The sequence below is a fragment of the Taudactylus pleione genome, unplaced genomic scaffold (assembly GCF_031769625.1).
Source record: "Taudactylus pleione unplaced genomic scaffold, aTauple2 ptg000154l, whole genome shotgun sequence".
NCBI lineage: Eukaryota > Metazoa > Chordata > Amphibia > Anura > Myobatrachidae > Taudactylus > Taudactylus pleione.
In genome coordinates, this window is record NW_028284556.1 from 7,303,189 (window position 1) to 7,327,295 (window position 24,107).

General features: G+C 45.3%; 1 protein-coding gene across 2 annotated transcripts in view; it reads right to left on the reverse strand.

Annotated features, from left to right (window-relative positions):
* DESI2 (desumoylating isopeptidase 2) overlaps nucleotides 1–24,107 on the reverse strand; it is a 59,126-nt gene that overhangs the window by 13,859 nt on the left and 21,160 nt on the right. The window contains exons 1-4 of one of the 2 annotated variants that reach the window (XM_088474477.1): nucleotides 22,603–22,690; nucleotides 13,217–13,289; nucleotides 11,192–11,285; nucleotides 2,281–2,422 (exon numbers count right to left, since the gene is read on the reverse strand). In XM_088474477.1, coding sequence (XP_088330603.1) covers nucleotides 2,281–2,422; nucleotides 11,192–11,285; nucleotides 13,217–13,289; nucleotides 22,603–22,629 — 336 coding nt within the window. In that variant the 5' untranslated portion in view covers nucleotides 22,630–22,690. Of the gene's footprint in view, nucleotides 1–2,280; nucleotides 2,423–11,191; nucleotides 11,286–13,216; nucleotides 13,290–22,602; nucleotides 22,691–24,107 lie in introns of those variants that run through there. The other variant, XM_088474476.1, reaches the window with a different exon arrangement.

Sequence of the window (24,107 nt, forward strand, 5' to 3'; positions counted from 1 at the left end):
GAGGTGCCTGTGGCTCGGGGGCGGGGTATAGAGGAGGACCCAAGTGCATCCTGGGAGCTAAAAGCTTAACTGTGTGGTGCCCATGGATCCTGTTCCAGCTATAACCCCAAGGTCAACCCTGTGGACCCCCTATGGATCCTGAAGTAGAAACAACAAATTCAAACCTACATTTGCTCACACATTACCCTAGAAACCCATGCCTGATCGATGTAGACTGTATTACAGATCTTTTTTGTAGGCTCTGGTTCAGAAATAGGTGTTTTACAAGTTACAGTAATTCTCTTCTTTAGAGACAATGCAGTCTTACCTTGATGTAGATGTAAGGAAAGTGAAGGTAAAATGCTGCACGCATTGGGATCTTTAATTACTATACTGTTATACATATGGTGTTTACACAGATAGCAGCGAAAAAACACCACAAAAGTCGCAGCTCAGGTTTTGGGGACTATGTACCGAAATGGGTATGTCATGCCGGCTGACGGGATGCCTCCTGTCAGAAAACAGACAGCGGCATCCCGATGGTTGGTATCCAAACAGGGGTTGGCTCAGTATACTAACCCTCCCCCCCTCCAACCTTCTCTTCTTACATGTAGCCTAACCCTCCCCACCCTGCACCCGAACCCTCCCAGTTAGTGCCTGACCCTAACCCCCCCCGCACCCCCAAAACCCGCTATGCTGCCTAAACCGAATCCTCCCCTCCCCCTGTGGCTAACGCTAAGGGTGCCCCGGACTTACCTCGTTCGGGCTGGCGTTTTTCGGCTTCGGGATTAAGATGGGCGTCGGTATTTTGACGCCCATCTTAAGTCCCTTGTCGGGATTTCGATGTAGGTATTGAGACCGGCGGCATTGCAGCCACCGGTCTCATAACTACATCCCTATGTACCAAGTTTCTGAGAGAGATAAAGTGGATGGAGATAGGTACCAACCAATCAGCTCCAAAAGGTGCGTATCCACTTGCCGATAGAGGAACGACAGTACGATTACAGCATTGTAATTGTACAGACATTCCTCATCCTGTAAAGGTGTGTATCCACTAGGCAATTAAAATGAGTGATTGAACAATATTGTTCAATCGCTCATTAATCGCTCACAAATCGGGCATTAAAATGTCGAAAACGACCCTCTCATCCCCAAACATTCACAATCTGTCATTATCCGCAGATTGACATGCATGTTCAGGCGATGATTGATGTCAAAAACGACCAGCGGGAGCGCGCATCGCTGGTCGCTTTCGACATTTTAATGCCAAATTTGTTAATGATTAATGAGCGATTGAACGATAACTATATCGTTAAATCGTTCATTTAATCACCTAGTGGATACGCACCTTTACCGTCACTGTAAAATGACAGAAGCCGATTGGTTGATAGTTTATTTCCATCCACTTTCTCTCTCTCCAAGGGGTAAATTTAAAGCCCATAGCAACCAATCAGATTCTACTTAACATTTACATAGCACCTTCTAAAAGATAATAGCTATAATCTGATTGGTTGCTATGGGCAACATCTGCCATTCTAAAAACTCTCACTTTAGTAAACTTACTCCCAAGGCTTAGCACATAGGGCCAAATTCAATTCAGTGCGATGATGAATAGCCGCGGGAGGGAGCTGCTATTCAATACAACGCGCTGCTTGCCTGGTCGGGAATTGGTTAAGTCAGAGAACGCCGGTTCCTGTGACTTAACCTGGTTGTTAAAGCGCGGTAACCGGCATTCTCTGACTAAAGTGCCGGGCGCGCGGCTATTAGCGCCGCGCTAAGCCGGCAAGCAGCTGCGCGCCTGGCACTTTTGACGGATTTCTCCTCGCATCCCCAGGGGTGTGCGAGAATAAATCCTTTAACCGCCCAAACAGCGCACTGTATTGAATAGCTTCTGGAGCTCCCTCCCGCGGCTATTCATCATCGCGCTGAACTGAATTCAGCCCATAGACCTCTGTCTCTTGACTTTCACGTTTTAGCAGTGCATAGGTTATATTTTATTTCTGGGTGTATAATGAAGGACTCTGTAATATTAAGTACCATTTGAACGCACAATATTGCTAGAATAAAGATCAGCGTGGTCGCCTGCATGATTTGTCTCTATGCATTAATTACTTGAAATTTAGTGGTCTCTACATCCAGAAAAGAAATACGCTTTTGAACCCAGCAGGTGATATACATATCTGTAGCTGCATACATTAGGGTCCTGAAAAGCATTCATTTATAGACAACACAACAATGACAAAAAGTAACAATCTGAAAGATTTACTGCTGCAAAGTTGGCTAAGCAGGAGAATAATTTACCTCTGATAAAGCTGAGGAAAAGTGGTTACAGTTTTTGTGCATGAGATGATAGGCATTCCCTTTGAACTCCTTCCCAAGCTCTTCCACAATCTTTTCTATGTCATTCTCTGTGAAATCCGTGCTCCCTAATGCGATCGCTTCCCTGAGAAGCAATAAACAAATCATTAGATGAAATGGGGAAAAAAAATAAATAACAGCTGTATTGCTAGAGTGATTTGTAGGGAATTTCTAGACTCAATCAGGGTCAGGGCCAATACAAATATTAAAGAGCTCCCTGTGGGGGAAGACATGTTGTGCCATGTAGTGCAACATTAAGCATGCAGGAACCACTGCCACATATTAAGGCAACAAAACTATTGGTCATGAGGGGCCTCAGTAATATCACTAGATTGTAGTGTATCATGAGGATAAATGCACATGAAGCTTGTGTGAGTGTGGGTGACAAGTGCTCTAATGAAAACTAACACATAAGTCATTTCATTTTGAAATTGCACACACTCAAATACACAGCTACAAGGACCAGGCTCTTATTCTTGTTGCAATTACAGTAAATGCACAATTTTTTGGCAGACAACTGGTCAGCGGCTGATGGGAATTATGGAAGAACATATGATCATGGTCACATACATAAAATACTCTGTATCATAGCGTTACAGTTACTTGATCTTGAAAAGGATTCAGCCTTAGGTTTAGAAGCGCATTAAAAAAAAAACTGTCACCTTCAGAAATTATTATACAGAGTGCAACAAGGGTCTGCAGTGCCTTATAAAATGCATATACAGAGTAACAATTTGTATTTAAATTACAGTTCAAACAAAATAGAGCTTAGCATGATACTAAAGAATATATACAAAACAATAATTGCATTCAAATACATACATAATAGCAATAAAATCAGCACTGGCTAAACCTGAACCCTAGGGTTCATAGGTTCTCAAACTCGGTCCTTAGGACTCCAAACAGTGCATGTTTTCCAGGTCTCCTCACAGCAGCACAAGTGAAATAATTAGCTCCAGCTGTTGATCCTTAAAATGTGTCAGTGAGTAATTAGTACACACATGCACTTGCTAGGTGACCTGTGTGGGACCCTGAGGACAGAGCTTGCGAACCACTGCCCTAGTTAATGTCCACAGCAAGGGGGAGGGGGAATAATAGCATAATCCAATCACATTTTATACCATCTATGAAATTTCTCAAAAAGGTGGAACCACTATTCTACACTAAATAGCATCATAAGGGGCAAGCAACAAACAGATGCATACTATAACCATGTATACACATCATGTGTTGCCTATATAGTCAGATCCAGAAAATGACATCTCACAATGAAATCTGGTACACAAAATGCTAGTGATAGCAGGGCGACTTACTGGTGACAAGTGAGACAAATGATCAGGGCCCATGACAGATCCATTTAGGGTGGTTTCAAGCATCCCACATTCTAAATAAATGTAAAAGGCCTTTTCTAGACAAATGCGATATACAGCTGTTAAATTAGCGAGGAGAGCAGCAGCTCCTATACCACATACAGGCTCAGACTATACTAGGCTTTTATATTTAGCTGAACAAAGAACGGTAAGAACTGGCTCTACAAAGACAAAACAGCAAGTGGTGCACACATAATTATACCCCGGATTGGAACATGTAGTGAGGTGTAGGCATTAAATCCATTTCTAGCACAATGATCAGTCCTTTTACATTACATTTTGTGAAAAGGAATAAAAAAAAAAATCAAATAAAAAGAAAACAAAAAAAAAAAAACAGTTTTTAGAGCCATTGTACACGGCTGTTAACACTTCCATATTTGACACAATATTCTACACTTTTATGATATTTTATACTACATGACCAGCCCAAATGTGTGTGCTGATAACGTTTCTGTACCAGTGCCATTGGACAGAAGTGCACCTTCTCTCATCAGAGTGACTTCTGCTGCCAGAAGGGAGGTTTCCGAAGTCCTTCCACAAGGTAGATGTGTCATAATAGTAATAAGTTACTTTATTCTCACCAATAGTGGTCTTGTTCATCCCAATATTCAGTGGAGATCATGTAATTATATCTTAGCTTGTTTACAATTAGTGGTGACACTCTCTCACCTTTTGCCTTGCAAAATAAACTGAACATGAATCGGCTGAACTACAGACTGCGCTAATACAACCAGTTACTGTGATATGGCAGAACACAGGGACGGCTCTGGAGCAGCGACTGTTTTATACATGTGTATGGATTCTGCCATATCACAGTAACTGGTTGTATTAGCGCAGTCTGTAGTTCAATAGAATTTCGTGTGTTTTATGGGTATTCACAAATCCCATGTTTTAAGACTTGCCGCTATAAGTCAATAGATTTACTAATATTTTTGTACCAATAGAGCAATGTCTGATACGTTTTTTCAATAAGCGACAAGATCATTAGCTTGCTACGTGTTAACATGAATCGGTGCTGAAAATGGGATTTGGTATCATATTTCAGAGATGTACAAGACCTCTCTCAATGGTGTATTGGGAAAGAGAAAACCAAAATGTTCCACGTGTAGATATTAATTGCTCACCTCTTTAGTCCTTTCAGTAACCACAGCTGGAGGACTCGGAGGAGGACACTCAGCAGCTGCAGTCTGAGGAGCACTACATGTATGGAGTTTCTGACTGCAGCGGACCAATTTGAAACGATTATGCTGGGTACACACTTAATGTGTACCTAGCCGAAGTGCCGCGTGGTGGGTACCGGCATTGGCAAGTGGGTACACACTTGCCGGGAGCAAAAGCGGGGGCCCCGCTGACTATGCGGGAGCGCGCATAGCGGGTACACACTGCCCGATGTGGACGATATGTTGTCTTGTGCAGGGGTTACCAACCACGGTCCTCAAGGCACACTAACGGTCCATGTTTTAAGGATAGCCACTCTTGAGCACAGGTGACTCAATTAGTACCTCAGTTATTTTGATTTAACCACCTGTGCTGAAACATGGATATCACTAAAACCAGGACTGTTAGTGTGCCTTGAGGACCGAGGTTGGGAATCACTGGTCTAGTGTGTATCCGGCTTTACTGTACGTTATCACATTACTTCAGATTTTGCTATTGGAATTTGGGGGGGGGAGGGGGGGGGGTGGTTACTGGGAACAATAAATGATTGAAAGATTAAAAAAAAAAAAAAAAAAAAGGGAGGTGAGCACCCATCAATTTTGTGCTCTGGCACTGTCTCAATTACATATGCTGGATACTAGAACCAGAGTGCGACCTCCGATCTGATAAGGTCGCCGCTGGGCTACTGCACATGGTCACCTGGTGCCATCTTTACTGTGTAGTGTCACAGTACTTATCTCCTGCGGGGGAGACGACTAAATACCGCAGTTAACCACTGCAATGCCTCTATTCTGCTTACCTCCGATAGCTGGTTTTATTGACATCAACAGGGTAAGGACTCTCTGTGTGGCCTAACAGTCACTTTCACATTCCGCCCGACACCTATTGTGACTACCACCCAATCTGCTATATCAACAGAACTCAATAATATCAACACACAGGGTACACACTATGTGGTTTAGAATGATCACATAGTACCTGGAAGCCCTGTCACCGATGATGGGCATCACAGCATTAATAGAGAGAATCCCTAAACCCAGCGCAAGTGTCCAATTTTGCCATATTTAGACCCCATGTCTGTCTCCACTTTCCCAAATCAGCGGTGAAAGAGGTCTTAAACACTCCTGAAAAAAGGAGATCCCATCCTATTTCAGCACCAATTCATATAAAGTTCAGTTTTACAAGACAAAACTGATCATATTTCACCACATATTTAAAATAAATCTGATTTATTACACTATGGCCCAAATGTATAAGCCTGCAATTTGCGCTCACCATTGCGATTTCAGAGATATAAACACTAGATTTAAAGTGGTAATTAGTTTTAGAGCAAAACCAGATTGCCATTTGGGCCTATGACTGTATATTTTTATTTGCTTGATAATCTTCACTGATAACTGGATTAAACCATATTGATGCGATCATAGGTCACAATATGTTAGCTGTTCTATACGGGATTTAGTAAGTATGCCAGCGGATGGGATGCCAGACGACGGAAGCCCGACCTGGGACGAAAGATAGGCGTCGAAATCCCGACACTGGAATCTCGACAGCCGCCATCCCAAACAAAACTACACTGGATCGTCTTTAGCGGTTGGCCGCTCGGTATCCCTGTCGGGATACTGAGCATTGGGACGGCACTATCGACATTTTGACAGCAGGTATTTCATACCCAACCCGTTCTATACAATCTACATTGTTTATGTAGGTTATATACAATTATGGAAGGTACAGACTTTTTTTCCCGAAACCCGACGCTGAGGGATTTGAATTCTATCCAGTCCAAAGGGCACCCTTTTGCCATGAACTGATTAAGGTGATAACTGTAAATGCTTTGTGTAGCAAAGTAAAAATGTACACTTATACGCCACCATTTGTCTCTATCACAGCAAGGTACATAAAAAACAAAAAAACACCTTCCATTTAGAATAGTAACACTCAAATATAGTTATAGAATTTTATTTATTTTTCCATAATTTCAAGTTTTTCTTTTGTAATTTATAAAGTCACTTTTCACTACTATTGCATTTGAGTTTTGTTTTACTCTGATTTTATTAAGTGAGTAAACACCCCAAAACAGGGCGAACTGAGTTTTCAGCGAGCTTCAGTAGTGCCGGAAGACTAGCGACACCAGTATTAAACTATCTGCAAAACTAGACATCAGCTAATATATTCATTGAGAAATTTATGAATCATATTGTACATCGGGCTTTCTGTTGGTATTTCTTGGAATATATTCATTAAAAGCTTAAAGCACCAAAATAATATATAATGGAAAATTGCACATTTTGGCTTTGGGGACAAACATTTCACAGTGGCTTTTAGGTCTCCATACAGAAAGTCCTACAATATTATTAGCACCCAAATATTACTTCTAGAACACTAGATAAAAGTATTCATCTGGGGCGGAGTTTCCCAAACTCTGCCATTACATTCCAAGTTTTAAGGAAATCCATGCTTTAGCCCAGATGGTTAAATCAAATTGACTGAGGTACCGTATATACTCGAGTATAAAAAATGTGCTGAAAAAGTACCCCCTCGGCTTATACTCGAGTCAAGTGTAGCGCTGACCGGACGGAGTTCGGTCAGCGCTACACACTGCCAAACACACAGCCGCCGGAGCCGGCAGCTGCGTGTTTGGTGTAATCAGCGGCCGCTGAGAGTCTGTCAGACTCTCAGCGGCTGCTGCTGCTCCCACTGCGGGAGCCATCTTCCGGCTCCCGCAGCAGTGGGTGATGGGAGACACGTCGTCATGACGATGTCTCTCCCATGCAAAGCGGCCGGAGGAGCGGACAGCGGCGGGAGTTTCAGGTAAGTGATTTTTTTTTTTTATTCTCGTCACGTCTCTCTCTACTGGGGGGGGGGGGGGCGATTACTATAGGGGGCACTAAAGGGGGGGGGGGGATTACCACTGGGGGAACTACCAGGGGGGGGGGGGATTACTACAGGGGGCACTACCAGGGGGGGATTACTACAGGGGGCACTGAAAGGGGGGATTACCACTGTGGGCACAACCAAGGGGAATTACTACTGGGGGCACTACCAGCTGCTGCCATTTTCCACCCTAGGCTTATACTCGAGTCAATAAGTTTTCCCAGTTTTTTGTGGTAAAAGTAGGTACATCGGCTTATATTCGGGTCGGCTTATACTAGAGTATATACGGTACTAATTACTCGCCTGTGCTTAAGCAGGGATACCCTTAAAACCTGGACTGCAATGGCAGAGTTTGGGAAGCTCTGATCTAGAGGGGTATTCAATATGAAACGTTAACTTCACTGTCGAAGTTAACGTTTCATATCGGAGTTTTTTCCTGCGTTAAAGTCTGGTGCGCGCTCCCGAAGTTGGATTTGCGTAAAGTTACGAATTTTTCCTTAAATTAATTGTAAGACCCCCCCTAAAGTTGTAAAAACATGGGGGAACACTATGGGTACCCCCGTTTTAGCCTTTAATTGAAAGTCGGGGATTTAAATAGCCGCAGCAGGTGTTTTTTTCCCGACATTGAAGAAGTGATGCAGAAGAGCACTTAGGTTATTTTTTTCGTTTTTTTAAGTGGTCCCATCAAATTTGGGGTACATGAAAATGGGTACTAGCATATTTTGGTGTCCCTAAAGTATTTTTTTTTAAATTCTGCATTTGTGCACCTGCCGCTATAATTCTATTCTAGAAAACACCTGCCGCATCCTTGCAGAATAGCCCTGAACCTATTTCCCTATTGTTTAACAATTTTTTCCCAATTTTTTTTTTTTGCACCCCAATTTTTACTTTACTTTTTTTGACAGTTCTTTTTTAAATGTCACTCTCAGGGGTGCAGGCTATTTTTTTTAAGCCTGCACCCCTAAACCACAATTCTGCACTTTTTTTCGACACCTATTCAATGGTGAAAAATCACCATTTTTTATCAAAGACTTGTCAAACTGCGATAAGTCTTTGAAATTGAATAGGGTGTAAAAGTAATGGTGCATACACACGATCAGATTTTTTCTTCAGATATGGACGATAACGATTTAAAAATCGTTCAGTCGTTCATATCTGATGAAAAATCGTTCATATCTGACATGCCTGAACGATGGACGATCAACGATGCGCGTTCCCGTTTGTCAGATAACGATATCTGACATCTGATGGGTTTGCAGTCAGACTTGGACGATTCCATTCATTTTAATGCAGTCAAAAATCGTTCAATCGTTCAAATCGTTCAAAACTTTGGTCAAATCGTCCAAATCGTTTAATCGTTCAGTCGTTCATCTGACAAATCTGACAAGTCTGATAAATCTGACCGTGTGTACGCTCCATAACTGCGATAATGACGTCATAATTGCGATATTAACGCAAAAACGATGTTATCACACCCATATTGAATACCCCTGCTAATGTGTTTAGAAAACTGTGAAAACTGCATTTTGCAGAGTATATTCAACAATCTCTCACATACCTGTGCTTTGCTGGCTGGCTATGTTCAGGAGATCATTGCTATAACTTCTCTTATACTCATGTTATAGGACACCTGCACAATTCACTAGTTAATTTCTCTTTTACTAGCTAATATTTGAGATATTAAACACATTTCTGCTTAAGGATGCATTCTAGGTTTATCTTTTAATATTTTTTTTTCTCACAGTTGAAAGTCAGTTTTAAGTACCATGTTTTATATTGTTTATCCAAACTTTTCTAGGGTGCTGATTTTTGTTTTTAATATGACTTAGGAAAGGTGGGAAGTTAAACATTTTTATTTATTTTGTCCACTAGAGTTTGTGTTTTATATAGAAAAAACAACACAAAACAAAACCAGTAGACCACATAAAACCCTGCCTATGTTTTCTGTTGATCATTTTGTTTTAACAAGGCAAACTGTAGGATCAAGTCCTCATAGGCTTCTGCTGAATTACAGATGTGTTCAAATAGTCCTGTATATCATGCAACAGATTTTGCTTCTTAAGGTGCATATCCACTACACGATAAAAAATGATTGAACGATTACGACATAGTTATCGTTCCTTAATTGTGCAGTGAATATGCCGGCAGTGACCCGCTGGTCGTTGTTGGCATCTGTCATCGCCTGAACATGCAGGCCAACCTGCCGATAACGATAGGTTGTGCATGTTCGGGGATGAGGGAGGGTGCCTGCACTGAACGACATATCGCTCAGTGTGGGCACAGTATCCACTGCACAGTATGATGAATGATTACGATTTTGTAATCGTATAGTCATTCTACACTCGTGTAGTGGATACGCACCTTTACTCGCAACCACAACACTAATCCTAAATACCTAGTAAACTATTTGCAAATTAAGAAGAAAAGTTGAGTAAAAAGTAGCAGGAAAAAGTACAAAAGGCAGGTGTGACCCTAGTCGTGCAGAATTAGGATTAATCTTTTACCAATTACTTAGAGACCAAAAAAATCCTAATTCTAAGTGCCTAGTACACCATTTACCAACACAAGATTGAGGAAAGAGTACGTAGCACGGGAATAACACCCTATAGCGCAATAGATATAGGTGTATGAGGACACATCTGTAAATAGTTATTTATCTTTAAAGCTGCATACACACACACACACACACACAACGATTTAGTAAATGAATTATTTTAGTAAACGATTTCCGTTCATTTTTTCAAGGGAAAAATGAACAAAAGTAGTTTACTAAAATCGTTCATTTACTAAATGTAATGAACGATTTTTTTTTTAACTACAAACGATTTTTGCATTTTCCCTTACTGAAAATCGTTGAGTTGGTCAGTCTGACTGAACTACAAACGTGAATGCGCCATGAACGATAATCGTTTTAACTCGGGAAATGAACAATTTTTTCAACGATTAGCGATATCGTTATCGATAATCGTTCAAAAAAATCGTTGTTTGTGTATGCACCTTAAGATGCAGGTCTAATTATCTATAGATTTGGCAACACCCCCAAAAAAAACATGGCTGTCCCTATTGGAAGTCATGTGTGATAGTTGGAAATGGTGCCTAAAGCTGGGTACACACTGACAGATATATCTGTCCAATCTGTCTGGTGGAAAGGAAAATCTGGTCTGTCTTTCAGGGTTTTGGAGCAAATTTATATTGGTATTTGCTCTCATACATTACCAGATTTTCCTTCCCACCAGACAGATTGGACTGATATATCCTGTCAGTGTGTACCCAGCTTAACTCTAACCCTCCCCCTAAAACTAACCCTAGTGCCTAACTCTAACCTCAGTACTTACCATCGGGATGCTGGCACCGGAATTCCGGCAGCCGGCATTTCATACATCTCCTACAGGTCTATTTATGTATAATCACTAAAAATATATATTTTTTAAATGACTTAAGTGTCTACTTACTTAAACTTAAAGGTGTCTCCCAGTTCTGTAGAATCCCCGGGTGAAATTTCAAAGACTCCAGAGAAGGGATACGGGTGACCACCATAAGCAAATTCTTAAGAAAAAAAAAAAATATGATGATTAAGCATTTCCACTACTGACGCAGACACTGAAACACAACAGCTGTTTTAAGCCTTAAATAAGCAGGTCTCCTAATAGCGTGTATATTATATGTATACACTATACAACACTCCAAATAACACAAAATATCCTATACTGCACAATTAGAGATTTTTACATAATCGTTTCAGAGCTACAAATCCCTTACGAAGTGCACTGCAGAATTGTTATGGTCAGCCACAAGATACAAAAATAAATAAAAACAATACAACTTTATGCAGAAGTTCCTATTCACTTCAGATCCAGTATCCCTTCCCATTTCTGATTAATCTAGCTGCTCAAGAACAACATTTCACTTAAGCTCAGTGAGACTACACAGAAAATGAGCATAATGCTATAACCAACTATCACTGATATGCACCTTCCCCAAAGCCCTGGGAGCTAATCCATTCAACAGTTTTTGTGAGCCCCCTAGTTCACCTTCCATCTATGTGCAAAAGTTTAGACGCCTACTGATGCACTTGGATAGTGAGGACGAGGGGGCTGTGAAGCACTCCATGCTATGGATAAAAAACATGGCTGTGCGAGACTGCGGCATCCAACTGGTTCCCCCACCTCATATCCCCCCCAGTCATTTTGAAGTGGCAAGCGTAAATTTCTGCCTCTTTCTTAGTAATGAAACTTTAATATACACTAATAAAAAGGGAAAATATATTGAATAAGTAGGTAATATGCACAAAAATATTAATTTTAACTGGCTATTTATCTCCTTCACAGCAAGTGGTGCTCGGCCCTGTGCTGAGGCTATTTTTTACGTTTGCGCTGGTCACATTACAACATCAAATATCGCTGATTATTTTCATACAGTAACCAAACACAAATTATACCTTGTATGTGTTCAGAAGACATTGTAAAATACTAATAGTCTTATTGCTCTAAGATGTCAAAAAAAAAAAAAAAATAGCCACAAATGTGTATTTATTTAATTGAAATTTCAGTTAAGTGATGCAAAATTATTATTATTATTTTTTTTTCAAATATAAACACCAGAAGACATACTTTGTGGCTCTTGCTTTGGCATTAATACACTTTTCCAAAATAGCAAAAAATAAAATTATGCATGTAGGTTTTCAAACAAAACAATAAAAAATAATAATCTGCATTCATTTTATTATTTTAGTTTTATATATCTTTGTTGCTCCTCATCTATAGATTTTTTTTTCCTTAACACTGGTTTATATAGCCTGGCGATCACCAGACTAGAGCTGCCAAGGGGCCAAATCCTTTGAAAAATGGGAACTTCCTCATTTTTTATGGTGGTGCCCGAAAATATACAGGTGCAATTACCACCCATATACCGAAAACGGCTATTTTCCGTAGAATAGGGCAATTTTGCCTAGTAATAACCAGACAATAGCCAATAGGGGCACCACATTTGGAAGAGGGGATCCCCCTTTTTCAAACGTGGATGCTCCTGAATTTTTGGAAGCCAGCTTGGAGAATGTCCCCTATGTTTGAACCATTATTTTTTGGTAACGAATATGGCTTGGTGATCATAGGATCATCAGGCAAAACGCATCTATGGGAGCACCCTCTCAAACAAAGGTGCCCCCATCTTTCTAACTTTCTAACTGTCAGGCTTGGAGAGATAAAAGGTACTTAAATAAAGGGAATGGGTGGAGGGAATTTAACTAAAGTGATGTTGTCATGCATGTGTATGACTACATAATTTGCGATCGTCCCTGGCCAGTCCCCACTCATGACAACTGGTAATTCTGTGCATCTCCCTACACCTGTTGCTATGGTATGTATGTATGCATACACACACATATACATTATATATATATATATATATATATATATATATCTCTTTATTTTTTACTGAGTAAAACTGAGCAAGGTAATTGAAAAAAGAATCTAACATACCTCTGCCGTACACCTGAATACCAGAGTGGAAGACACCAATTCCTATGGATGACGTGTACTCATTGATCCAATACTAGAAAGAAACATAAATGTACATAAATACAATGACAAAAACAGAGAAGCAGTACGCATTGATATAATATTGTATAGACACAGGTTGAAACACAACATACAGAGTGAAGAGGAAAGGTTTCATACCCATTTGACATTAAAATGATAAAATATGCAAGATCGCTTACACTCCGAAGAATTTAGCCTGGGCTAGCTTCATAAAATATATTAAATATAATATATATATATATATATATTATTTTATTTTTTTTAAACTACATACACCATCGTCAAAAGTCTGAGAACACCCATTTTCAAGTTTATATCGAAATTTACGCAGATTAATGTCTCAATGTACTTAAAGCCTTGAATAAATGAACAATTGCAAATTTTACACATACAACAGAACACACTTGTGGCATTCTACACTGGAAAGTTGTTCGGGAAGTTCTACCCAATATTTTTGCAGAAGTTCCTAAAAATGTGCTGCACTTGTAGGTGAAGTTGCTTTCACCCTTCTGTCCAGTTCATCCCAAACCTGCTCAATAGGATGTAAGTCTGGAGACTGTGCTGGCCATTCTAGGATTTTAAACCTACTGTTTTTTCCTTGAAGGTAGTTCTAACATAGCCTGGAGGAATGTTTTGAGTCATTTTCTTGCTGTAGGGTGAACCTTGGCCAACTAGGCGCAGACTGATGATATTACACGGCAATGTAATACCCTCTTGCCTGCGCCTAGCTGGCCAAGGTTCACTCTACAGCAAGATAATACTGTGGTATTTTGTGGTGAAGGGTGCCAGTAATTTTGTGAAAGTCAATGAATTGGTATCCAAGAGCCTCAGACTATGACCCTTCCTCCTCCAGGTTTGATAGTCAGTGTCACACACTGAAGAACAATCCTTTTGCCTTCTTGATGACATGCACAAATCTTGAATGATGAACTAAAGAGTTAAAATTTTGATTAGTCGCCCTATAAGACCTTCTACCAGTCTTCATTAGTCCACTAGCCCAGGCAAGCCTCTTTTTATCATTTTGCCATCTTAAGGGCCGTACACACTGAACGATAACGTTCAAATGATATTGTTCATATCGTCCAGTGTGTATGCCCTGAACGATCAACGATGAGTGCTCCCACGGGTCATAAACGATATCTCTAGTCTGCTGTACATGCAGCCAAATCTCTGGATATCATTAACAATGCCATGCTGCCAAATGCAGCATGGCCCCACTCCAGACTTACCGATATCTGCACCCCCGCCAGGCCCACCGCTGCCGATATCGGCTCATACACACATCGGCTAGTGTGTATGAGCCTTTAGCAATTGCTTTCTTACAGTCACTAAACCTGCCAAACATGCAGCTCAAAGTCTTCTCTTCACAGTTGAAACAGAATTGCTCACTTCGGCCACTGCTAAGCTGTGCTTGAAAAACTGTTGTCCTGTAAGCCGCCTATCACAGAAGCTGTTGACTTTCAGAAACTGGTCTTCTAAATATGTTGTGGCTTCGTGTCTGCCAGACCTCTTCCCATTCTCAAGTGCCTTTTGATGGTGTAAGAAACAAACTTTACTCACTAAAACTTGGGTTTACTTTGCAATTTCTCAAGGAAAGACCTGCACTTGTAAAGGGGGTTGCATACGGTATGCTGGCGCTCAGGATCCCGATGGTCAGAATCCCGACGCCGGCATCTTGACAGGGTTAGGATATCGACAAATATCCTAACCCTCCTCCCCTAGGGCCTAAACCAAACCCTCCTCCCCTAGGGCCTAAACCAAACCCTCCTCGCCTAGGGCCTAAACCAAACCCTCCTCGCCTAGGGCCTAAACCTAACTACATACAATCGGGATGCTGGTGCCGGGATTCAGACTGGTGTCAGGTTTCCGGTGTCAGCATTCTGAGTGCCGGCATCCTGACAGCCGGGATAATAACTACAACCCTTTTAAAAGGTTATAAAGGTCCGTCTATTTTCCTTTGTTAATTGCCTTTACTTGCTATTAGGATAGCAAATTATTAGTTCCTGCAGTGAAATATTATCCATACACTGCTTTAGAACAAATTGTGGTAGGGCATGCTGGGGATACGTAGTCGTACAACAGCTGGTGGGACCGCATGTTGAACACACCCGGCTATATAGGGTGTAATGATAGTCTCTTCTAAACACTGCTTTTCTACAGACAGGGGGTTGTAATTAGGCACTCAGACGTTGGGACAACTGTAGGAATTGTTTGAATCAACTTTCCACTTTATTCCATTGTTGCAAAATAGCTGTAAGTTCTTAACCCATTACTTTTTCACTACAAAAAATATGAGATATGGTAAGAACTTACCCTTGTTATCTCTATTTCTACGAAGTCCATAGGGTTCCACAGGATACCTTGGGGTATAGGTGTGACGTCAGTCGCAGGGCACCAAAGAGTTAAGCTTTCAGCCTCCCAGGATGCACTAGGTCCCCCTCCTATACCCCGCCCCCAGGCCAAGGCACCTCAGTTAGTTACCAAGCCATAGGCCGGAGGAGGAGAAGGAAGAGAGAGAACAAAGATCTGGACACATACAAGAATCACATTCTCACCAGAGGGAGACGGAAAACCGGTGACCAGAGCAAAGCCCATCTGCAGCACAGGTGCGACAGGGCGGGAGTCCTGTGGAACCCTATGGACTTCGTAGAAATAGAGATAACAAGGGTAAGTTCTTACCATATCTCATATTTTCTACTTCAGGGTCCATAGGGTATCCACAGGATACCTTGGGGATGTCCCAAAGCAGTATCCTTTAAGGGTGGGGACGCTCCTGTGCAGAAAGGAGAATCCGCCGCCCGAAGGAAGCATCCTGAGAGGCGAAGGTGTCAAACCTGTAATACCTCACGAAGGTATGGACAGAAGACCACGTAGCAGCCTTGCAGATCTGAACTGCCGAGGCACCACGTCAAGCTGCCCACGAAGGACCCACAGACCTAGTGGAATGAGCCTTCAGAGAAGGAGGGACCGGTAGGCCCTCATGAAGATAAGCTTCAGAAATAGCCATACGGATCCAGGCTGCCAAAGTTTGCTTTGAAGCAGGCCAACCCTTTTTACAGAAGCCATAGAGGACAACAAAGCGTCCGACTTCCTAAACAAAGAAGTGCGGTCCACATAAGTCCTTAAGGCCCGCACAACATCCAAAGAGGCCTCACCCACGGAAAGACCCGGTGAGTTAAAGGCCGGAACAACTATTTCCTCGTTAACCTGAAACTGGGAAACAACTTTGGGGAGAAACTCGGGCCGAGTGCGGAGCACTGCCCTGTTCCCATGAAAAAACCAAGAAAGGGGGTCTACAAGAAAGAGCCCCTAACTCAGAAACACGTCTGGCTGAAGCAACGGCCAGAAGGAAAACAGTCTTAGCTGTTAGCCATTTAATATCCACTGAGCCCAGTGGTTCAAACGGCGGTCCTTGGAGAGTCCTCAGGACCACAGCCAAATCCCAAGGCGCCACAGGTGGAACAAAGGGCGGCTGAATACGGAGAACACCTTGCATAAAGGTGCGCACATCCGGGATTGTAGCAATCCTACGGTGAAACCAGACAGATAGGGCCGAAACCTGTACCTTCAAAGAAGCAAGGCGAAGCCCATGATCTAGTCCCGCTTGCAGGAAGGCGAGAATCCGAGACAGACGAAACTCCCGCGGTGCATAACCTCTCGGTCGACACCACTGGAAGAACGTATGCCACACGCGATGGTATATCCTCGCGGAAGACGGTTTCCGAGCTCGTAACATGGTACACACCACAGAGCTGGCAAACCCCCAGGACCTCAGCATGGCCGTCTCAACAGCCACGCCGCCAAAAACAGCCGAGTCAGGTCCGGGTGAAGACAAGGACCCTGAGACAGAAGGTCCGGTCGTAGCGGCAACCGCAGAGGACTGTCCACGGACAGACCCTGAAGGTCTGAGAACCAGTGCCGTCTGGGCCACGTGGGAGCTATCAACAGGAGCGTCCCTCCTTCCTGTTTGAATTTCCGGATTACCCGTGGAAGAAGGGAGACCGGAGGGAACAGGTATGCGAACCTGAACGTCCACCGGACGGACAGAGCATCCACCAGAGACGCCCCTTCGTCTCTTGTGCGAGACCCGTACACCGGCAACTTGTTGTTGTGCCGGGACGCCATGAGGTCGATTTCTGGAAGACCCCACCTGTCCACCAGTAGTTGAAAAACGTCCGGGTGCAGGGACCATTCCCCTGGATGAACGTCCTGGCGACTTAGAAAGTCCGCCTCCCAATTTAGCACTCCCGGGATGAAGACCGCTGATATGGCCGGAAGATTGCGCTCCGCCCAAACCAGGATCCGAGAGACCTCCACGAGAGCCGCCCGACTGCGAGTTCCTCCTTGCCTGTTTATGTAGGCCACGGTGGTAGCATTGTCCGACTGGACCCGCACCGGGTGACCCTGGAGAAACCGCTGTGCCTGCAGGAGAGCATTGAAGACCGCACGGAGTTCCAAGATATTTATTGGAAGCTCCGCTTCTGTCGGTGTCCACCTGCCCTGGAACAAGTGTGGACCCGAAACTGCTCCCCAGCCCCGAAGACTGGCGTCCGTTGTCAACAGGACCCAATTTGGAACCCAGAACGGACGTCCCTTGTTGAGGTGGGTCATCTTTAACCACCACGCAAGGGACAGGCGAACCTCCGGGGTGAGCACAATCGTCTGGAACTTCAGAGACTGAGGCAGCCCGTTCCACTTGGACAGGATCAGGTGCTGCAGAGGTCTAGAGTGAAACTGGGCGTATTCCACCATGTCGAACACCGACACCATGGAGCCCAGTAACCTCATCGCCGAGTGTAAGGACACCCGGCGGCTGTGCAGACAACTGCGCACCCTTGACTGTAAAGCAGAGATCTTGTCCTCCGTCACGAAGATCCTTTGCTGTCCCGAGTCCAATAAGGCTCCAAGATGCAGAATCCTCCGAGACGGGATTAGAGTGGACTTCTGCCAGTTAATTAGCCAGCCGTGCCGTTGCAGCAGTGCAATGGTCAGGTCCACGTGGTGTAACAGGAGCTCTGGAGATCCTGCCACCAATAACAGGTCGTCCAAGTACGGCAACATGCGGACTCCTTGCAGCCGCAGAGAAGCCGCCATGACCGCCATAGCGTCCTGTATGTCCAATGACACCATGTAGTCCCCAGGTTCCAGCGCCAGAATGATGGACCGTAGGGTCTCCATCCGAAACTTCGGGACCCGCAAAGACTTGTTGAGTGCTTTGAGGTTGAGAATCGGACGATATGACCCATTGGGTTTCTGTACCAAAAATAGATTTGAATAGAAACCCTGGCCCCTCTGGGAGAATGGAACAGGCCCTATAACTCCAGCCTGGAGCATAGTGTGCAATACCTTCCGCAGCTCCGTAGCCTTGTTTCGGTCTGATGGTAGACCCGTGGTGAAGAATCGAGCCGGGGGTCTGTGCCGGAAGGAGAGGGCGTACCCGTGAGAGACCACCTCCAGAACCCAAGTGTCTGTCGTAGTGAACGACCAACACCGGGAGAACTGCAGCAGGCGGCCTCCCACCCTGGGATCCCCCAAGGGGAGACCCGGACCGTCAGGCCGCAGGCTTGTCATCTGGCTTGGGGGCCGGACGTCTGGTACTCCATGCCTGTTTCCGGGGCTTGACCGATTTCTTAGGGCCAGCCTGTCGAGGAAACGACTGTGGTTTGGGCCTGCCCTGGGCCCTAGATGACCGAAAGGACGATGGTCCAGAACCAGAAGGAGCAGCGGCCGACGGGAGACAAGCAGATGTGGCTGCCGCCAGCGTGGCCACAATCTTATCCAGATCCGGACCGAAGAGAACTTCTCCGGTAAACGGCAACGCTTCCAGACCTTTCTTGGATCTGCGTCCGCCTTCCAGGATCGCAGCCACAAGGTGCGACGAGCAGCTACCGCTGCTGAAGAAATTCTAGACACCAGAGTACTAATGTCTAGAGCCGCCTCGTTGATGTAGGTGGCCGAATCACGGAGATTGCCAATCAACTCCGCTTGTTCGGCCGGACAGTCGGATTCAAAAGAAGCCTCTAATGAATCCGCCCAGCGCTCCATCGCTCTGGCAACCCAGCAAATGGCCATAGCCGGCCGTGCTGCCCCCCCTGCAAGGGAATAAGCGGACTTCAGGCAGATTTCTACCTTGCGGTCCGTAGCATCCTTAAGGGAGGACATGGATGGCATCGGCAATGTGGCACTACGGACAAGACGGGTCACGTGAGAATCCACCTGTGGAGGGGATTCACACTTAGCAAAATAATTATCCGCGAACGGATAAGACACCGCCAGGCGTCTCTGCAGCTGGTATCTTTTGCCAGGTTGTTTCCACGCCTCCTCTAAATGGTCCACCAACTGACCCGAAAGAGGAAAGACTGTGGCATCGCCCTTCACATCTTTGAAAAAGGCATACTTAGATTTAGCCGCTGGGGGAACTTCGTCCTCAATCACCAAGGCTGTGCGGACCGCCCGAATAAGTCCAGGAATATATACTTTGGACTTAGCATCAGCGTCCTTAGTATGGAAAGGTTCCTGATCGTAAGGATCCAGAATCTCCCCATCATCAGACGTCCCTTCGTCATCCTCATAAGGAGCGGACAGAGACGCCACCGGCCTTTTATGAGGCCGCATCACAGACTCCCCTTGCAATACATCCGACAAGTGCTGTAAAGAACTCGTCAGGGAGTTAACCCACGCTGGCTCCTGAGAACCCGGGAGCGGGGAAATAGGGAGACTGTGGGGTACCACCAATTGTCGTGGGAACCCCTGCATGGGTGACGACACCACAGACTGCTGGGACAAACCCATCGGAGTAAACGCGGGCTGCGGAGCTAACTGGCCCACTAAAGCTGTTAACGCCTGAGCGAAACAAGCCCAGGGCGGCTCCTGTACCGGTGCTGTAACCGTAATAGGCCGCGCCATGGACAACACTGCCGGCAAAGGCCCTCCGCGCTACCCTCCCCCTCCGCTAACGGTACTTTGCACGTGGTACACTGTAGCCGGAGGGGAAAATCACTTTCAGACATGATGGCACCACGTATGTGACCTCTCTCACCAATTAAGTATTAAATAGGCGAGAGACCACCCTGCAGCACCGCACCGCAAGGGCTTTAGCAGAAAGAACAGGGACAGTAATAAAGCTGACAGTTTAGTGAAGAATAGTTACAGGCAGCGCTAGCACAGTCACATACAATGCAGAGAAATAACAATTCCTGCACTAACAGCGCTGATCACTCAACTACACAGACACAGGGCCTGGTAGGACACAGCGCTGCATACACAGACCTGAGCCACAGCGGAGGAGAGGTATGCGGGGGGACCCAGACCACGATGCTTCCTTCCAGACTTCCAGCAGCGTTCACCATGCGTTGCAGAGAAGATGGCCGCCGAGGAGCAGTGAGAAGCTGGCCTGGGGGAGGAGCGCTGACACAGGGCCAGTCAGCACAGTGCAGAGAGGGCTGTGTGCAGCGGGGGAGGCGCCGGCTGTGAGACAGGGAAGGCGCGCTCCCCTGGCATGCATTTAACCCCTGGGACGCCGCAGCGCTACCGCTCTGCTGCGGTCCGCTGTCCCAGGGGGTAGTGGAAGCGCAGGTTGGTCGCCTGGCTCCACGCTGCAGCCAGTCCCCAGGGAGCCCCCTGCCTGGGGACTTAGGACCATGTGATCAGCGGGGACCCACCGCGGGACCCCGCTGCTTACCTCTGTCCCCCTTGAATCCGGCCATGGTCCGGAGCATCTGGGGTCACCGCTAGCTGTGACCCCAGACGCCCACCAGCATCCCCGGATCAGTACCAGCGTTCTGGTACCGGCGGGGTGTAGGGAAGACAGCATGGACGTCAGGACTGACTGTCCATGCTGTTCATCCAGATGTGCAGCCACAGCTGCATGAAGAAAAAGCTTCAGGGGCTCTTCTAGCCCCCACTCCAACAGGTGCACCCGACTCCGGCCGGGCACCAAACTAAACTGAGGTGCCTTGGCCTGGGGGCGGGGTATAGGAGGGGGACCTAGTGCATCCTGGGAGGCTGAAAGCTTAACTCTTTGGTGCCCTGCGACTGACGTCACACCTATACCCCAAGGTATCCTGTGGATACCCTATGGACCCTGAAGTAGAAAATGGCTTTTTTAATTTTTTTAATAACTGCAGAATTTACATTATTGTTCAGTTTTAGCTAGCCTTAACTGTTTATCATTCAACCTCTAGCAGTTTACGGCTTACCTTTGTACCATTTGGGTATAATTACTGGACTTGAATTACCTAAGTTTCAATTAAAAAAAAATAAATGGGAGAAATGGGGTTCAGTGATTGCGGTGAGCGAAAAAAATTGTGGGTCCAGGGGACCCCTCGCTTTGAAAAATTGAGGTCCTACTCCACAGTTTCTGGGTCCCATCACATATTATGGGAGCTGAGGGCAGGCATTGTGTGGGACAATGCTGTGAGGCATGTAGCATTTGGAATAGAGGGGGTTAAGAGCAAGCAGCAGTTGAGGTAGAGCTGGCGGTAAAGACGGGGTAGTTGGGGTAGAGCTGGGGTTAGAGGGCAGGCAGTGCTGGCGTAGGGAGGGGGTAAGGGAAGATACTAACTGGCGCATTACTGGGGCAAGGAGGTGGGTAAAGACAGGCAGTGCTGGCATTAAGGAGGAAGGATAGATAGCAGCTGGGGCAAGGAGGAGGCTGGGAGCAGGCAGTGTTGGGGGTAAGGAGGGTGTAAGGGTAAATGGCAGCTGGTACAGTGCTGGGGGACAAGGAGGGGGGTTGGATAGACAGTATTGGGGGTAGGGAGATTAGGGTAGATGGCAGCTGGTGCAGTACTGAGGGGCAAGGAGGGGGTTAGGGGCAGGCAGTGCTAGGGGTAAGGAGGGGGTGAGGGTAGATAGAAGGGCAGCTTTAAGTAGCAGCAGCTGGCCCATCCCACCCCTTACCTTCACTACCACTATTGTTTGCCAAATGGCAGTACCACCCCTTCTAGCCACTCATCTGTCACTCTTTACTGTTAACAGCAGCCACGGGAAGTTACCCACAACCCCTCTCTACCCGCCACAGCACCATACAGCCACCTGTTAACCGCAGCACCCAAACCTGCCACCGCACCAAACCAATCCCCACCCTCTTATTAACTTTACTTCAATAATCCTCCGGGTGCTGGGGCCGTCTGTCCCTGTAGTGCCAGCTATGAGAAGCCTGCTGTTTTGAAAGTGCCACTCCCCCGCCGTGTGCCCGGACCTACTCTCCCGCCGACTGCTGGGACCTGCCCTCCCGCCGGGTGCAGGGACGTCCTCATGCTGTGTCTCGGACCTGCGCTCACGCCGGGTGCCGGGACAGGCGTGTGTCGCGCCTGCGCTCCTACCGGGTGCTGGGGCCGTCCTCTTGCCATGTGCTGGACCTGCTCTCCCACTGGGTGCAGGGGTCACCTGACTTGTCCCTGTAGTACCGGGTTCTGCATCAAACACAGGCGCTAAGGTATAGTCCTCCCTGGCCGGGCCGGGTAGAACTCACTCATTTGTAGGAGCCAGGGGATTGGCCATGACAGAACGCGTCCCCGTGGACCCACCCACTCTCAAAAATGAGTCCCCGGTGCTCATTTTCGGGTAAAATACGCACTATAGCGCGTATTTGCGATCACTGGGGTTGTTCTAAAACTTGACAGCGTTTATAAATGCACTCTGACATGGAAGCAGAAGTTCAGTTTGATAATCCTGAAAAGGCTATGAAAACTCCCATCTAACACATCTGGATAATGAGACAAAGTCCTGAACAACTAAACACTTTTTTATTAATAATAATAATAATAATAATAATAATAGAAAAACAGGTTTGCCCATGTATAAACAAAAACACAAATGGCTATTTTTGTGCCATTAGGGTACATACACAATTGCTAAAATTCTACAATTGTATTTCGAACACGAGGCAAGCACCAGAGCCATAACTAGACTTTTTGGTGTCCTGTGCCAGAGAGAGCACATGTAAATGGATAAGAAAATAAAATCATTGTATAAAGTTTACACAGGAGCTAATTTTTTTTTAAAAAGTAAGAACTGCAATTAAAGTTAAGAAAGTGATTACATAAGCATATCTATATGTGCTTTGCTTGAATAAGATGGCTTATTGTTTTGTCACAGACACAGATGGAATGCATTTACATAAGGCAGCCTGGCTGTAAAATAAATATGGGAAATCTGCATCAAATAGACACTGCTGTATATTGCCAGCATCTTCTATGTGAACTCAGCTTAATGTTAGTACACCACACACAGCAGGACTGATCTTAGTAAGGGTCTCCTTTCTTTCCAGCCAGCTGATGACCCCACACATCCAGCAATATGATATATGGCTGCCCAGATTGTCCAACACATAAAAGGACAGTCAATATGGATGGCCAAAACTGTAAATGAATGTTGAGCATTAGAGATATGGAACAGTTTGCTGGATAAAGATTGCACATTGAGATTGTTTTGTATTTTATATAAGACATCTATGAGTAATGTACATAGAGAAGCACAAGCATTGGCATTCAGCAGCCGTGAGAGGTTAGGTTTATCGCTGCAGTGCCTCAGTGATGTTATTGTAGTGACAGATGATAGATTCCAGGAATAAAACCTTCCACGCTTACTGTTAGGTCAGTAATCAATGCGCTCTCCCCACTGCTTGGCGCTCCATCTATAAGTTATGAAGTGTGCTGCACATTGATTAGCTGCCAAAACACAGCCTCTGCACATTAGGTCTATATCCTCAGGCTGCAGTTATTGGTCAGGTAGGAGGACAGTAACCTCAGAAGGGCTGGGTCAGCACACGCTCTGTGTAGTTGTTCACACACTAGTAGCAGTGTTTGCAAATGCACCAATTTTATTT